This window comes from Sclerotinia sclerotiorum, genomic scaffold (genome assembly GCF_000146945.2).
Source record: "Sclerotinia sclerotiorum 1980 UF-70 scaffold_3 genomic scaffold, whole genome shotgun sequence".
Taxonomy (NCBI): Eukaryota; Fungi; Ascomycota; class Leotiomycetes; order Helotiales; family Sclerotiniaceae; genus Sclerotinia; species Sclerotinia sclerotiorum.
Window position 1 is genome coordinate 2386717 of NW_001820833.1, and position 17390 is coordinate 2404106.

The 17390-nt window shown below is 42.0% G+C and overlaps 4 protein-coding genes across 4 annotated transcripts; 1 reads left to right on the plus strand and 3 right to left on the minus strand.

Annotated features, from left to right (window-relative positions):
• Window positions 1–864: 864 nt before the first annotated feature.
• Window positions 865–2365, minus strand: SS1G_03018 (predicted protein; the record flags this gene model as incomplete). The annotated part of the gene is made up of 3 exons (XM_001596745.1): window positions 865–890; window positions 1144–2298; window positions 2362–2365. 3 exons carry the CDS (start codon window positions 2363–2365, stop codon window positions 865–867), a joined length of 1185 nt encoding a protein of 394 aa, XP_001596795.1.
• Window positions 2366–3074: 709 nt separating this feature from the next.
• SS1G_03019 (hypothetical protein) lies at window positions 3075–4195 on the minus strand (the record flags this gene model as incomplete). The annotated part of the gene is made up of 2 exons (XM_001596746.1): window positions 3075–3748; window positions 3844–4195. 2 exons carry the CDS (start codon window positions 4193–4195, stop codon window positions 3075–3077), a joined length of 1026 nt encoding a protein of 341 aa, XP_001596796.1.
• Window positions 4196–4911: 716 nt separating this feature from the next.
• On the minus strand, window positions 4912–5429 carry SS1G_03020 (predicted protein; the record flags this gene model as incomplete). The annotated part of the gene is made up of 3 exons (XM_001596747.1): window positions 4912–5060; window positions 5121–5192; window positions 5384–5429. 3 exons carry the CDS (start codon window positions 5427–5429, stop codon window positions 4912–4914), a joined length of 267 nt encoding a protein of 88 aa, XP_001596797.1.
• Window positions 5430–6001: 572 nt separating this feature from the next.
• Window positions 6002–17137, plus strand: SS1G_03021 (hypothetical protein; the record flags this gene model as incomplete). Its single annotated transcript, XM_001596748.1, has 16 exons — window positions 6002–10315; window positions 10371–10427; window positions 10481–10531; window positions 10587–10640; window positions 10716–10805; window positions 10883–10942; window positions 11013–11120; window positions 11176–11292; window positions 11347–11468; window positions 11520–11561; window positions 11633–11740; window positions 11852–11926; window positions 11994–12035; window positions 12104–12184; window positions 12365–15304; window positions 15493–17137. 16 exons carry the CDS (start codon window positions 6002–6004, stop codon window positions 17135–17137), a joined length of 9906 nt encoding a protein of 3301 aa, XP_001596798.1.
• Between the last annotated feature and the right edge of the window lie 253 nt (window positions 17138–17390).

Sequence of the window (17390 nt, forward strand, 5' to 3'; positions counted from 1 at the left end):
ATACAAAGGAAATCCATCTTGATTATATAGTCCTTCATGCTTCCATGATTACTAGTGATCCTTCATGATCATTAGTGATCATCTATATTGTGATCCTTAGTGATCCTTAATGATCACCAGTGATCACCTATACTGTGATCCTTAGTGATCCTTAATGATCACTACTGATCATTAGTGATCATCTATATCGTGATCCTTAGTGATCCTTAATGATCATCAGTGATCACCTATACCGTGATCCTTAGTGATCCTTAATGATCACTATTGATCATTTGTGATCACTGTCACACTCAAGAATACTGGGTAAAGTATCTTGTATTAGAAAATACTAAGCTAAGGAGAAAAGAAGAAGGAAAACAAGAGTAGCGAGTTTTCCTATGATTAAATACAAACGAGGCATGCCACGTGACCCGGAGGTGTGAGGCGTCACAATCACGTGCCTTGGTAGTTGTGTAGCCCGTCGTAACACTAGCCTTGAAAGAATATAAGAGATACTAGATGTCCTCTTCCTGAGAGCAGGATAGAATGAATCATGTGATTTTTATAGTAGTTTCGGAGTTATTTTATTTATTATTATATTAAACAAGTCAAAGATAAATAAATGTCTAATTATAAATTATAAATTATAAATTATAAATTATAAATTATAAATTATAAGATTTTATTTATTATATTATATATTATTTATTTATTTATTATATTATACTTAAAAAACAACCAAACTCAATATAAATTTAATAAAAATATAAAATCATATAATAATCGTCATCAAATATATATATAATAGACTTTTATACTCATATCTAATTCCAAGATATAAAAAATAGTGATGATCAATGAGATGATAAAAGTATATAGAAATACTCACGATTGGAATTGCTTCCCGCTCGCTATGTTAATCTCACAGTTAGAACACTACACTACTTACCGTCTTCCAGTTTCCAAGATTAATCGTATCGATTGCCCAATAATAAGCCATCCTGTGCTCTATGGTGCTAAGTACGTAGAAATTGTATAACATATCAATGATAGAATATGGGGACTTCAGATGTATATCTAGAAATCAACGAATATAGAATTGAAACACATCTGGTGTAGAAGTATGTGATGCAGCTAGAGCATTTTAAACTCTGAATATCTCACGGTCGAATGGATCTACTTTGCGAATCAAGCCGCGACCATTAATTTTCTTGCGTATGAGGCCTCCTTTGTACGGCTCACGGTCAAAAACCCACCCTAGAGGTGAGTAATCATCTGAGCTCTGTTGAACAATTCCAGACCAACTATAGAACTTGTTATATTCCTCCTCTCCTTCCTCCCACATCTGTTGATGAAAGGCCTTCTCGTCGTATAGTGCGGGATCCTCGAGATCAAAGCCAAATGTGTCGATTCCAGTCTTCTTGACAAATTCCTTCCACATATATGGACCACTACTGGCCCATGGATCTGGTGTGAAACCGATGATTTCACACATGGCGAAAAAATCTTGTTTAATGATGCGCCTCGACCATCCATTAAGATAAGAAGAGGGGTACCACGAGTCAGAATGTTCGCCAGGGAATCTGACTTCAGTCATTAACTCCTGGTACGGAACGGTGAAGATGGTGCCCGTCTCAATAAGTTGTCGGTTTTCATGATATTGATTTGAGCAGGGGGTTTTATATAACCGCAGTACTTTTATATTTTGCTCAAGTGGTGGAGGTAGATTGTTATTGCCTCTCTGTTGTATCTCAAAGTGTGTATTATCAAACCAATCTAAACCAAGGAATCGACACTCATCTTGATGTTGAGAGAAGCTTCTAATTGTCGCCAAGCCGACTGTAGCTTCGTCAACCCCTTTCACATCGATTGCCAATACCACAACATGATGGCCACACACGCCAGGGTGGGCATATTTTCGGATCTCTTTGAGGGATTCGGGAGCCAATCTTGTTTTACCTTTAAGAAAAAGAAGACAGCCAGGCGCTATGTCCCAGAGAGGCACACAGCTACTTTGATTGTATTCTGCTTTGTATCTTTGAGGGTCCCAGTGAGGACTGAATATTTTGTCCCATACTTTCGATTTCCGCCACTGAGGCGCATAAACACGTTCGACAGGTCTAGGAATTGACTTCAACTTTGCATGTTTATCCAAGACGTCTGTAGATAGAGGAGATACCCCACCTCTTTCCGTTGAGTAGAGAGATTTCGAAGCATGTTGAAAACGAGTTTTGAAGTCGCTTGGGATAACTGGTACGCGATGCCAAAAATTTGATAATCGACGACCTCCTTCGAAAGAAGCATTTGTGAGATAGACTTCTGGTCATTGGTAAGTCACCAATATGTGATATCCCTGGATGATAGTACGAGAGAAAATTTTACGCATTGAACTCGTTGTTTAGCTTTGGAGGAAGCAAGTGCGTAGGTCAAATATAGCGAAGGCGTTCAAAATCATGATCGGAAGTTTGAATGTTTAAAGAGAGTTCTGCGCATTCGGTATATGTTAGGAGAAGAACACAATATGAGAGTAGATTGACTTACCGGAGAATTGACAGATCTCCTTGATCGGAACAAATTCATGAAAACGTAGAGGTGGAGGTGGAGTGGAGTGAGGTCCCCTTGAAGAGAAGTAAATGATTTGTGAGATGTTTTTTGTGATGAATCTTATTGATTATGTAAGCGTGGTAAAAGTATTGACACCGAGAGTGTAGACAATTCTTATATATAACGGTATATAGGTAGTTTACACTATTTAATTTTTTCTTGTGTGATATCTTCGCATTCAGTCAGTTCATACGAATTCAAAATCAACTTTAAGAAATTTGGTCAGACCTCTAATCAAGTCTAAATCTAATTCATTTCGATTGTGTCGCTTTCTCGAGTCTATCGCCTTTTACCTCCAGCCAGAATTAGAAATCTATCTCTACCTAGCTATGTCCCGTAGCCAAGAACTTCTCTATAATCCTCATACATGCATTCATGTTTTACAGTGAAGTAAAATACCATCTCGACCCAGCCCATATATTTGCCTTAACCAGCGATGACTTTTATTCCATGCTCCATCTACCCATTTCTGAGTGCCTGCCTCTAATAGCTCATCCAAACACCTTATTCATTCCTTGGTGAGCCAATTCTACGCCCAAAAATGTTGCAGCATTAGCAGGTACAGCTCTGGCCAATGCTGGTCCAAATCCAGGGAAGAATGCCTTGAATCCTCCATTTCTATACAACCCCTTTATCACACCTCCAACTGTTGGTTTGCCTTCCATAGTTTGTAATCTCGACTTGACTGTGTCGACCGGGAAAACTGGAATCCACATTGCTACACCTGCGCATGCTCCTGCACCGGTAATCGCTAATAAACTTAGTTCCTTCCCTGGTTTACCCGTAGCGGGGTCTATAGGAGTTAGGCGACGTTTGATGTACTCGTAGGTTGCGAAATATGCGGCGCTTCCAGGACCATCTCTTGCCAGTGTAGCAGCAGATCCTCGAAAGACTGATTTAATACCACCCTCCTTGTAAAGTTGCTTTACGACATCGACACCACCATTATATTTTGGTTTCTCTCCAGGCGCAAGTTCCTTTTGACCTTGGATTTGTAAAAGAACTTTCACACGTTCAAATGGAGCAGTAATGAGCGTTTGGGGAATGGCGGAGAAAAAACCAGCAGTACTGATTTGAGCAATGGTGAGGGGTTCGTGAGGAGCAGTGGAGGTAAAGTTGCGCACAAGATTCTTGCCTACGTCGAAACCCCAAAATGATACGGCGACTGTGGAGAAAAAGAAGATCAGTCATTTGTTTGGGAGTATGACTTTCAAAACAAACAAAAGAATAATGATGAATAGGAAAAAGTAGAAAACATACACATAGGAGTAACACCCACCAGCGGTGCACTCACCCCCGCATATAAACCTCTTGCAAGACCATCCTTCGCGACAGATTTCGTCACAACATCAATAGCACCTTTGTACACCCCTCGTTCCGCAGTCTGTAAACGAACTTTGACCAAATCAAATGGATGTCCGACAATAACTGCGCAAACACCACCGAAACCTCCAGCAGCCAGCGACCGTAATCCTGCAAATGATTTTTGAACGACTATCTCGGCATCTTGTTTTAATTCCGCCTTGGATTCGGGAACGTGGGGCAGATGAGGGTTGAGTGCGTCGATCTTTTTGTTTATTTGAGCTCCTGGAGAGGAGGAAGATGAAGACATTGTTGAGAGAGGAGAGGTGAAGAGGTGAGGAAAAATTTGAAAATAAAATAAAATAAAATAAAAACAAAAAATTGTGAAGATCTTGTCTATGAAAGGAATGTTTAATTGGAGGAGGGTTATTATGAATGAAGCTTGTGATAATGAGGGATGTTTCTTAGCCTCATAGCTGGACCGCGGGATGTGGCTTGATAGCTTTCACAGCAGTTTTGCCGAGGTAGGCCAACAACTGGTCAAAGTCATCGGCTTAAGAGATTGAGGTTACCGAGTTTCGGAAAGGAGGGAAATTCGGAGGAGAGGAAAAATGTATGTTGTCAAAGGTAGACAGACATCTTTCGTGGTGTGATGGTAATACACATGCCAAATTCTTATTAATATGTCGTGTTATATCTTTTAGATGTAGTGTGGTAGTATGAGACTTGAAGGAAGAGTCATATGATAATATAATTGATTATGATGTACGGGAATGATGGTTAGAATGGAGAGATCTAGAAGAGCATTGGGTATCGATTATCTTTCCAGTCCGGATAGATGAATTCTGTTCATCAGGTGGTATTTCTGCCCAAAGCCATCCATAGGGAAGTACTTGGCAGGTATTTGTCAAATGTCAAGATTTAATAGAAATATAGTGGGAGAAATGAATCTCTTCTTCCGACGATGAAGACCTCGAGAGGAAAAGCTATTTTTGGAAAGAAGCGTTGCATCCATTCAAGAACACTTTAAGTCGTCATTAGGTGTTTTGATCTAGAGAATGAAACCCTGAAGCGTCTCATAATGAGCCTATCAGAAGCAATGACTCCTGAACCTTGTATCACATCCACAGCTAAAACACGATACTGGTAAGCCCTATGAGAGGCCCGATGATGCCCTGTATGAATATAAGATCTTACTTTGCATAGCATGAGTAGGCGTATCTTTTTATACCTACTACAAGATTGGTGCTTGGTTACCGTTAACCTACTCCTCGTCGAATGATAAACTGCACCTAAAATGTCACATACTATTCTCAAGTTAAGCAATCTGTTTACATTTACAAATATCGTGAAGATTCTACTATGTTTGCAAGGTCTACTAGGTATTCATTGGGCAATTGAAGTTGCTTGCTGGCAGTTGCACAGTTGCACAGTTGCTGGGAATTCCCCTCTAAATGTGACCCCTCCATCACCAGCATGGGAATCTTGAGATGCAAACCTAACAGGTCAGGGCTATCTACGTGACTGAAGAATCTGGAGGTCATTTTGGATTAGTATCCACTCATATTATCTACTTTTATCATATAGTCTCACTGATCAATTGACTCTCTTATAATCCGAACTTTTCATATCAATATATTTTGTCTACGTGTAATCGCAAACCTTAGCAATAATACTTGTTGTACGGCATTAAATGAAGGGATGATCGCTGGAGGGAAATGCCCGGCATTGGGCTGCACCCAGTCCCGGTGAAGTACCAAAGCAATGCAAAGGTAAAGCAAAAGGCCTGAAAAGAAATCATTTGCTTGAATTCGGCTCCACTCGAAAACAAAACATTAATTATTTGCTCTCTCTCTTCTTTCTCACTCCCTTTCAACCACTTAACTTCGAATTCAACGATTAACCACGCATGAATTTGACAACTCTTTGTGCTATACAACCGTGTTTTATATATTCAAATACCCAAATTCACATATATGCGGACTGGGAACATGGTAAAACGGTAAGATTAATTGTAAGGCCATCTCTATTATTACTATCTCTTGAGCATCAGTCGTCTCAGGTGTTTATCTCTATGTCTGTTTTGTTTCTGTTACTATTTTTTTAATCATTTCTAATGCCCGTTAATCTTCAACCTTCTACTGGTACTACCGGTAATCTCAAGAAAGAGAGATCAAGAGAAGGCTCAAGAAGAATGACGACCAATTCGCGACCTCCCCTATCCCATCGAATACGGGCATCATTTGAAGGAAAGAAATCTCAAGATTCAACCACTACTAAACATGCGAGCTTTTCTGGAGGCAGCCCAACAGATCCGGAAGTCCTTCGACAGGCAATTGATCAAGCTATCTCCGGAGATGCCTTCCAGGCTGGACTTGCTTCTCATATAGCTAAACTGCTCAAGCCTGACATCAAGGCGGCCCTCGATACGATTGAACCAATAGTGAACGCGGTTTTACAACATGAAATATTGTTGAAGAAGACCAATGTTGGCATGGACCATGTCTTATTGAGCCTGGAGTCAATGGCAGATCAAGAAGAAGCGGTAGATTCAACCAAAGCAAGATTTAGCACTCATGGCGCTCTGACTTCGCATCCTATATCTGATGATCCAAGATCAGGAGAATTACCACTGCCCATATCACATATTTCGACGCCTGGCACTGGTACACCACGTTCCTTTTCCAATCAAAAAACAAGGCCTCTGCCCAGTCGAAGTGGTACATTTACAGCTGGAAAACTATCTGAAATATCGGACACGTTGGACTCCAATAACAATAAACTAGGGAAGTTAATGGATGGAATTACGAAAATAAATAATTTGTTGATATCAGACGAACGCTTGGATGGTTTGAAAGAAAGCTTGGAGAAAAATGACACCCAAACTTCGGTGATGCAGACGCAATTAGATCAATTGCAGGAAAATGTCAGGGTGATCATTACACGAATCGGTACGGATCTAGGAACTAATGTAAAAGCGATAAATGACCAATTGGCCGGGGTAACCACCAAACTTGAGACAGCGGCCGTATCTCATGATGCTGGGGGTGATGCTGAGGTTCTTCAAGAAATATCTGCTACACTGGAGGTCTTAAACGGAAACTTGGATTCAGGCTCCTCTTCAAATAATGTCAATTTGGGATTGCTGAAAGAAGAAATTACGACTCTGCAGTCAACACTTGATTCCCAGAAGGAGATATTATTGGAGATCAAGGAAGTTAATAACAATGCCATGATTTTGGCAGGTATAGAGAAATCGAATGAGTCGCATGAGGCGCATATCGCGATTTTAGGAGAGCTTAAGCAGAGGAATATTCAGCTTATGGATATGCCAAATCAACCAGTCCTCACATCAGCAGACACGGAAACACTTCAAACCATCTTGAAAGAAGTGCAGAAATCCAATGAGGCTCATGAGAAGCACACGGCTGCGCTAGAGAGCATTAAAAGTTCCGACACGAATACAACCATCTTGGCAGAACTTCAAAAGTCAAACGACTCACATCTAGCTCATGCATCTGCGCTGGAAGGTCTCAAGACTTCGTTTACTCAACCATCGGAACCAACCACCTCCATCGATCTAGAAGGTCTAGAAACAAAAATGGATAGTCTAATCGAGACAAACACATCAATTCTAACAGAAGTCCAAAAATCAACTGAGTCACATGTTTCTCACGCAGCTGCGTTGGAAAACATAAAAGTTCTACCAATCCCGCCTCCTGAACCTATACCCGCGGGTGAAAGTGTTGTGGAAATTGTAGAAAAGAACACGGGATATATCATTGAAAAGTTAAACAGCCATGCCGCAATTCTGGATGATATTAAGCTCAACACGAAAGATGCTACCGCGTCAACGGGAGTTACTGTTGAATCTTTCAATAATCAATTTGGTTCGATGAGTAGTGTGTTGGAAACACAAAAGACGCTTTTGGAAGAAATTAAATCGAAGGATATTCCGGTTATAGATCTCACTCCGATTATTTCGATGCTGGAAACTCATGCTGTGATTTTGGAGGAGATTAGGGATAAGGAAGGAGAAGGTAGTGCTGATTTTAGTCCAGTTATTTCAATGCTGGAATCTCATGGTGCAATCTTGGAGGAGATTAAAACTAAGGGAGTAGGAGGTAGGGCTGATTTTAGTCCAATTACTTCGATGTTGGAAGCTCATGGTGCAACCTTGGAAGAGATCAGGGCTAAGGAGGCATATATTGTTGATTTCAGTCCGATTATTTCTACTCTGGAATCTCATACCGCAACCTTGGAGGAGATCAAGGCTAAGGATGCATATGTCGTTGATTTCAGTCCGATCACTTCTACCTTGGAATCTCATGGTGCAGTTCTGCATGAGATTAAATCGAAGGATCTTCAATCTAGCAATTCACCAGTGGCAGTTGATATGGAAGCGTTTGAGACACACTTTAATTCGATCACCGGTACACTGGCAGCGCATACCACAGCATTGGATGACATTAAGTCCAAAAATGGCTCGTCTGAATCTGCTTTGCTTGTAGATACTAACATTAAGGCTCTAGACGAACACTTTGGTTCTATGGCTAGCATGCTAGAAGCATATACCGCAGCATTAGACGAAATCAAATCGAAGGCTACTAGACTAGAGGAGCCCAACTCTGCAGCATTTGATGGCCATTTCAACTCTCTGATAAGCAAACTAGAGTCACATACCGTTGTGTTGGATGAGCTCAAATCGAGAAAAAATGATTCATCCCCGTCGTCAATGCCTAGAGAAGAAATTCCAAGACTCGAACTCTTTGAACCACATATTACGGCTATCAAGAGTGCTCTGAATGCTCACAGGATTGTGCTTGATGATATCAAGTCTGAGGCGCTTGCAAAAAATGATATGGATGCAATGGTAGTGGATAACATCCTAGAACCACATATCATGGTTATCAAGAGCACATTAAATTCACATACAGCTATTTTGGAGGAGCTCAAATCCAATGCTTCTACTTCGGAAATCGGCAACAGTTCTTTACCAAAAATACTAGAATCACTCGACAGTCACACGAATTTACTTCAAGAAATCAAGAACGCAGATGTCAGCGATGAAATTTTGACGGCATTACATGAATTGCAAGAAAGTAACTCTACAGCTTTTGAAACTCTTAGGGAATCGGATGTTAGTGATGAGATACTTACCGCATTACATACATGTAATGACTCTCAAGAGAAGTTGGATCGATCATTATTGGAACTTCAAACAGTGATGAATACTGCTGCTTCATCTGAGCAAAATAGAAAGAAATCTATCGAAGAGAGTGAGATTCAAGCTCCAATTGCTGCCGTGGATTTGAGCGGATTGGAAACCCAAATTAACACGGTTATTACGACACTCGAGAGCCAGAATGTGGTTTTGAAGGAGATTAGGGATGTTACGAATTCTGGTATGGAAGTACATAGCTCGCATAATGCGACCTTGGATGAACTTAGAAATGCGGCTAATGCTTCCAATGATTCTCACACAACTCATGCGGCAGTTCTTGGAGAAATCAAGGATTTAACCAGTATGTCCAACGAATCTCATGGAGCCCATTCTGCTACCCTTGCAGTGATAAGAGATGCAACAGCTGCTTTAAGTAGCGCACATGCCGCGCAAATCACCACTTTAGGGGAACTCCAGGAAGCAATACACAAGTCTAATAAATCCCATAATACGCACAGCAGTACCCTAGGAGAAATAAAAGATGCAACTTCTAGCTCGAATGAAGCACATCTTACCCATACAACTACTCTTGCTGAGCTTAAAGTAGCACTAATTGACTCGAATGCGTCTCATGCTTCTCACACTGCGGTTCTAGCAGATCTCAAATCACAACTGTCTCCGGATACTGCCGCTGAACCAATGCCAGCACCAATCCTCGATACTAGCGGATTACATTCACAGCTTACGAATATTATCACAACCCTGGAGTCACAGACTGCAAGCTTAGGAGAAATTAAAGATACTCATAACTCTCACACAACAATTCTAGGAGAAATCAAAGACGCGACAACAGCATCTAATGAGTCACACAGTGCCCACAGAGCTCTCTTGAGCGAAATCAAAGATGCAACTGTCCAAGTCCATGGCATGAACGAGATCTTAATTACACATACAGGTTTTTTGCAGGATCTGAAAGAAGAAAGTGGATTAAGACATACAGAAATAAGTGGTAATGTTGAGGAATTGAAGAAGATAGTCGTGGAGAGTTCAAGTAAACATGAAGAGAATCTTTTGAAACATGGGGAGTTAATCAAAGAGCATGGAGATCTGGTCAGGGAGAATCATGACGGATTGAAGGGTACGATTGCTGGGCTTGCTTTGGGCGGTATTGTGGGGGCTGGAGTTATGAAGGCTGTGGATGGTGAGGAGGGTAAGCTGGATAAGGATGATAAGGTACCTGAAGAGGCTGAAGAAGCGAAGGGAATTGTAAGTCAAGTTTTGAATTTTTCACTAGATGCTCTATACTAATCAGATTTTACAGACTGAGGAAGATATGATTCTTGAAGAAGAGAAGTCAATGTTGGAATCAGAAATACCGGTAAATTTTTAATTGATTAGTGAAAGATCTGAAAATACTAATGTTAGTTTTAGGTAGCTGAAGAGTTAGCCCCTGAGCTTACAGAACAGCGATTAGATTCTCCCGTAAGTTAGAGTTTTTTCACATTCTTTGCGAGGAATCTTGCTAACAATTTAAAAGGTCGAAGAACAAGTGGTGACAGAAATAGAAGCACAGCTAGAGCCAGAGATCATAGTAAGTATGCAATCTTGACATGACTAATTTTCAAATCCGTCTCGGAATGGAACGTTTTACTGATGTGGAATGTAGATTGAGGAGCAGAAGAGTATCAATGGCGACGAAGATTTATTGAATCTGGAAAAAGATGCAGAGGCTATTTCAACAGAGCCCGCGGTTACGGTAAGTTTCCGCCGTACTGAAGATTTTATGGTTTTGGTATATCTGACCTATCTGACAACAATCAGCTTGGGATACAGGAAGATAATACTGCTGCGCATCCTGCGCTAGTAGAACAGGAAGTGGAACTAGAAGTTGCTGTAAGATATCATGATTTCTATCTCCCAATACAAAAAGATCACCCAACGACGATTGACTAATTGAATTCAGGTCGAGAAAGAAGAACCTATTGAAGAGCAGACTCACATCCAAACAGAATCTCCGGTACAAGAGGTAGAAGTCAAAAGGCAACTTCCAGCAGAAGAATTGGAATTAGCTGTAGGTTTTACTTCGCATAGGTGATAATTGGCGCAACACTAACTTCTATTTAAAGACCGCGGACACTAAAGACATAACACTAGCTCTTGATTCGGACCAAGCTGAAGAGAATTTACCTGCCCAGGAACTCGTTCCTGAAGAGATACCTAGATCAATAGAATCCGAGGTTCCAGTAGGTTTCAATCAATTTGAATATTTTTGCTCACGCGCCTAACTTGTTCTCTAGTCTGAAACTAGCCCAGAAATTGACATCTCATCCATAAATAAGGAAGCTGAGGTTGAGAAAAATGAGGAGATTGGAGATACCATCGCAGATACAATCGAAGAACCACATCTTGTCGAAGACACGTAAGTTATATCAAATACTTCTCACACTCTATAATGCTAAAATCTCTAAAGCTCTGCCGTGGAAAAATTTGAAGTACATGAACAAGAGCAAACGTAAGTGCGCATCAATCTTTGATTTCCAAAACACATTTGATGGGGTTTAACTCGAAGATATGCATATTTAGGCCAGAAAAAGATGGTGTCGCGGAATCATCTAAGGATGAGCTGGAACCTGAAGAAAGACATGTTGTTGAGGAGATATCTAGTGAGGAAGAGATTATTGCGGCGGGAAGGTAAGTTTCTCTTCTTGTTTGATTTAGTTTGTAGATGGTGGGATGTGAGGAAGTGGAATAGTTATAAAGCTTTGATTGAGAGAATGGTAAGCTAATATGTGATAATTATAGGTCTGAGAAAGAGGTAGATGGAGAGAGCAAGGCAATTAAAGAACAAGTAGAGGATGTTGTAGATGGTGATAACTTGTAAGTTTGAATTCTCTGTCCGTATGAGCTAATCATTAAATTGTTCGATACTGATAACGAGATTTAGCCCTGTTGATAAAATAATACCTGTTGCCGTGGAGGAAGATAAGTGAGTTAATGGTCTTGCGGTTGATATTTTGATAAGGTAGATTTACACGATATTAACACGGCGAGTAGGTCGACGGAAGGGGTAATTCCGAGTATTGAAGACGAAGAAGTACATCTTGTCGATGAAGATATCCCAGCCGAGGAAGCAAAGTAAGTTATACAGCATCTATAACAAGTCCAAAACTGACAGTATAAAAGTTCCACCAAAGAAGTTATACCGGAAATATCCATGGGAAATTCTACGGTAGAAACGGAGGACATTCATCCTTTGAAAATGAATGAGGAGCTCTCAGAGTCAGCAGCAGCTGATCTACCGAGCTTGGATAATAGGCCAGCGGAAATTCTCGTCCCAGAAGTCGCAACAGGGAATCCTCTCACCAATCCAGAAGAAATTGATCATTTGGAAACGAAAGAAAACCTTCCAGAACCCGAAGAAATCGGCGTGTCGAGTTCAGATGAAAACTCCATGGACAAAAAAAATGGTACAAATCTCCAAGATCTAGAAATGGAGGCCTCGCCTCTGATCCCCGAATCAAGCCATGGAGTTTCTGCAGAGCATGTAGAAATATCTCCTCCGACTGGAGTAATTAAACCATGCAATGAGGAGCAGATTACAAATGAAGAAGCGGAGAAGGAACAGGTGGTTGAGGAAGAACCGGTCGAAAGTAAAATAGAGATTCTGGAAACACATGATTTGGGATCTAGTAATGAGGAGGTTCGTACTGAGAGATCTGAGAGCGTGACTGAGTTGCCTTTGGAGGAATGCTCTTCGGAATCAGTTGTCGATCCAGAGATACATGTGGTAGAGTCGAGTGATCAAGATCAAAATCCCATCAAAAATGACATGAAGGTTTTGGAAACAGAGGATTGCGAACCTAGCAATAGGAATGCTAGTAGCCAAATTTCGGAGAACTCTGTCGAGCCATTGCAGGAGGAATGCATATCTGAGCTCCTCGTGGAAACTAAGACTTCTGCTCCTGAGTTGAAGGATCATGATCAAACTCCCGTTGAAAGCGAGGAGACCGCTACGGAAATTGACGGTAGCGAGCATATCAAGGAAGAGATATCTAGCGATCCTAGCGAAACTGTTGGACACTTAGCAGAAACAAGCATATCAAAAGCAACCGGCGAAACCAAGTCACCCGTTTTGGAGCTGAATAACCAAGGCTCTGTTCTCGTTGGAAATGGAGGACTTCCCGTGGAAGTTAATGTTAGTAAACTGGCTGTCAAAGAGCTAGAAGATTCGGAAGATAGAGCCTCCTTGATTAGAGGCGAAGAAGGGGACTTGGAAACGGATAGCCAGAGCCGTAGTAATGAGTCTATATCGGCTGAAATCACAGAAAGTGCTGTAGAACAGTCTGAACAGACTCCTGATTTAGCCATCGAAAACGAGATCCACGTATCGGAGTCAAGTGATCAAGACCAAGTTCTTGTTGGGAACAAGGAAAAGTCTGCGGAAGCTGAGGAGGTCAGCGAATCTGATATCACAGGATGTGAAAATTTGGAACAGAAACTGCCGCTGCGAGTCGGGGAGAGGGGAGCATATGAAATGAAAATGAAGGATGCTCTTCAAGATCCGGTAAATGGGGATGAAATTTCTTCCAGTACTCCTGAAACAAGCGAAGAGGTCGAAGATATTGTTGAGGACGAGGAGCCTTCTCAATCAACCGAAAGACTGGCCGCTGAAATACCAATCAAAGAATTAGATTCTGAGAACCAATTTCCGGACTCCAACCAAGAAAAAAATTACCTTGGAACAGCGACAGATAAATTAATCCCTGAGCCAGAAGCCAAGGATGAGAAGCTCATATACATACCCGAGTTAAACAAAGAAATCCATTTTACGACCGACGACGAAGGTGAGGCTCCATCAACAGAGGAACAGGTTATTGAGACATACAGCGGAGAGCCTGTCATTGTTAAAGACCCAATATCTGAGCATGCTATCAATGAAGACCCAGAAGATGTCAGAGCTCGAGAGGAAATCGCTGTTTTGAACGCGCAGATGGCAACGATCTTGGATGAGGAGGCCGAGGTAAAGGATAATGCACTAATCGTGGAAGAGGCCAATGAAACTATAGGCAATAATGTTCCAGCTCAAACTGAGATATTGACGGGAAAGGAACCGAAGGAAGCGAAGGGTGAACGTCATGTCGAAGAACGTACCGATCTTCCGAAGGTGCAGACGCCACTCCAGAGCCAGGAAATTTTTGAAGAGCAATCTGAGGACGAACTAGCAGAGAAGGGAGAGAAACATGTGACTAGTGAACAACGTTCAAGCGAATCCCATGCGGAAGACAACCTTGATGATCTCGCTGCGACATCAACTGACTTAGAGGAAGATGGTTCCTTCAAAGGACCCAAATTTGTCGCAAGCGAGGACACAATCCTTACAAATACCGATGAATTAGTTCAGGACGAGGAAATTACTCCAGAAACCGACGAGAGTACCAACCAAGCACAATCTGCAGAGGATGAAAACCTACCTGAAAAAGAGTCTCTTGAGATTCCTATCGGACTTGAAGAAAGTACCCCCCAAAGTCTACCTCCTGTGGAGGAATCTACAAGCGAGGCTATGAATGACGAAAATTCGCCGCTTGAAGTTGAATCTGTGTTCGGGGAGGAGCCGCATGTGCTAGGTAGCGAATTGGTAGCTGTTGAACTCCCCACCGAGACTGAACCGAAAGATCCCCAAAGTGCAGAGTTAGGTGATGGTAGTGGCTACCCAGCTAACATTGAGGAAAAAAGGAGCCTATCCGATCAACACGAATCAGAAAACGTGACAGGCGAAGAGTCGCGTGGGACGCAATTCGAACCATTACCTGCAATGTTCGCGCAAGATCGCGAATTGAAGGATTCTAAAATGAAAGCGGTATTCAAGAATAGCACTGTACAAGGGGATGTTGAAGGGGAGCTCAGTCCTGAAACAAATCTGGACATCGAGTGTGAAAATGAGGAGATGGCGGACGAAACTCCATCTGTGGAGTACCTCGAGGTCATTGAAGCTGAACTGAAATCTGAAGATAACTTGGGAGATGCATCTCTCCCGGAAGAAGAAGAGAGTGAACTTGTTCATGAATATCTCGACGATGCAAAAGAACCAGAGACTGAAGAGAAAACTCCAGAAAGTACATCTGACAGGATTGATAGCAGCAAAACAGTTAAGGACAACCCAGAGGAAAACAGAGCCCAGGAACTGGATGATCTAGCTGAAGTTCAATCACCTCAGTCCAGTCATGAAGATACTTTGTTCCTAAATAGCAGCATACAGTATGCTTACGAGCTAAGCAGAGATGAAATTCTTCTGAGGTTTCTTCGACTGATGCAGAGTCAATTACCTTGGAGGAAAATGGGTATCCTGTTTTTGAATCTCTTCCAATTCAAGATAGTATTCTAACAGAAATAAACCAGGCCTCCGACGATGTTAATCCAGCTGAGAGTCAAGAAGCAAAAAATAGCTCTGTTGTTTCAAGTGAACACAAAATTGATGCCACAAACGAGTCGAGTTCCAGAGGAATGCTTACTATTCCTATAAATGAGGGAATAGTTGAAGAGGATGTTCCTATTGAGTCAAAGACGGTTCTGGGTCACCGGGGAACTATTGCGGAAGTAAAAAATGATTACTCACCACAAGAGGATACTTCCCGCGATGAATATGTGAGCAAATTTCTGCCCGGGAGCGAACCCCAAGCACAACCTAGCATAGGTAACTTCTCCGATGCAATAGGAACACCTAGGGATGAAGTCATCTCTCTCGGAAAGAAATCCCTTCCCAAGAAAGGAAAGTCCGTGACAGAGCCAACACAGGACCAAGCTTTTAAAGCAAATCCAAGCTTTTCAGGCGAGCCACCCACAATTTTGAAGGATGATAAGCAAATCGAAGATATCACCTCCCTTAAACCTCAAGATGATGAGGCCGAGAGTCCTATGCAGAGTTACAGACAAGAGGAAGAATTTCCGAGTTATGAGGGATCTTTGGGCCTAGGTGCTTTCACAGGTGACTATATTGATACCGAGCAACTGGGACGAAAGGTAGAGCCAGAAAATATGGAAATTGAGGCAGCGCAGTACCCAACTCAACAAGCCAACTTTAGCAACCCTGAATCTGTATCTGAGCAAAGATATTCAGGCTACGAAGAAACTCCTCTTAATGCACAAACTTTCTCCGACTATGGGGATGAAAATGAGACATTAGAGCCGGAGCCAGAGCCGGTGACTTCTGGATTTTACTCGAGGCATGCGCATTCAGCTTATGGGTCCAGCTTCGACAAATTTTTAACAGAACAAAGATATCCAGACTTTGAAGAAACTCCTTTTGCTACGCACACTTCCTTCAATCGCCAATATAACAGCGATAAATCAGTGCCAGAGGTAGAGCCGCAAACTACCCATGAGAGCGCATCTTATCAGCACGAAAATTACTCAAAGACCTATGCATTTCAAGAAGTTTTCGGTGACGACACCAAAGCTGCAAAAGCCCCGCCAATAACATCAAAGGGCCAGGGAAAACATCTAGATGACATCCCACCAACTCCATCACCATCCGCGATGACGAAAACGTCAACCGAGGCATTCCCTACATATGACGAATCTCGACGACCTCTGATTTCCCATGAGCTCAATCTTAGCCTACCAGCGAGAACTCCACAATATGCTGAAACGATCCATAAAACTCCTAAAAGTGAAAACAAACATCCATACCTTACGCAAAATGAACCAATACGCACTTCGGGACTGTCAAGATTACCTGTAGCAAGCCAAAGATCAGCAGAAACATTCCGTAAAACTCCTGAATTAAAAAACCAACTTAGTTATCATAGATACGACGAGCTACCAACTTCTAAATCTCCACAAGGACTCACAACCTCCGGTCTTCCAACAAGAAAACAAAGTTCTGTTGAGAAATCTCGTGGGAATTCTGAGTTTGGGAGTCAGGTTCGTGTTCCTAAACGTGATGAAGGACATTCGGGGGAATTTAAATTTGGGTTAGAAATTAGAGATGAGGCGGTTGTGGAATCGAAAGGGGAAATGGAAGGGTCGGTGGATAGGGGTAATATTGTTAATACTCGGAGTTTGTTGAGACGATTTGAGGGTGAGGAGTAGGACTTGGGTGTTTCTTCTTCGGTGATTTCATTGGGTGGGGAGCTGGGGGTGAAGGGGAGGAGGAGGAGGATAAGTAGGCGGGAGGCGCGGGGTGTTGGTATGTTTGAGGAGTGGCATGGAGGGGAATGGGGTGTGGGTATGGGTGTGGGTGTGAGGATGTGGATTGGATGAGTAACGGGAGATGAGCGAGGAGTAATGTTCCATGGTATAGTAGCGAATAATGGGATGAAGGAAAATTGAATCTTTTTTTTTT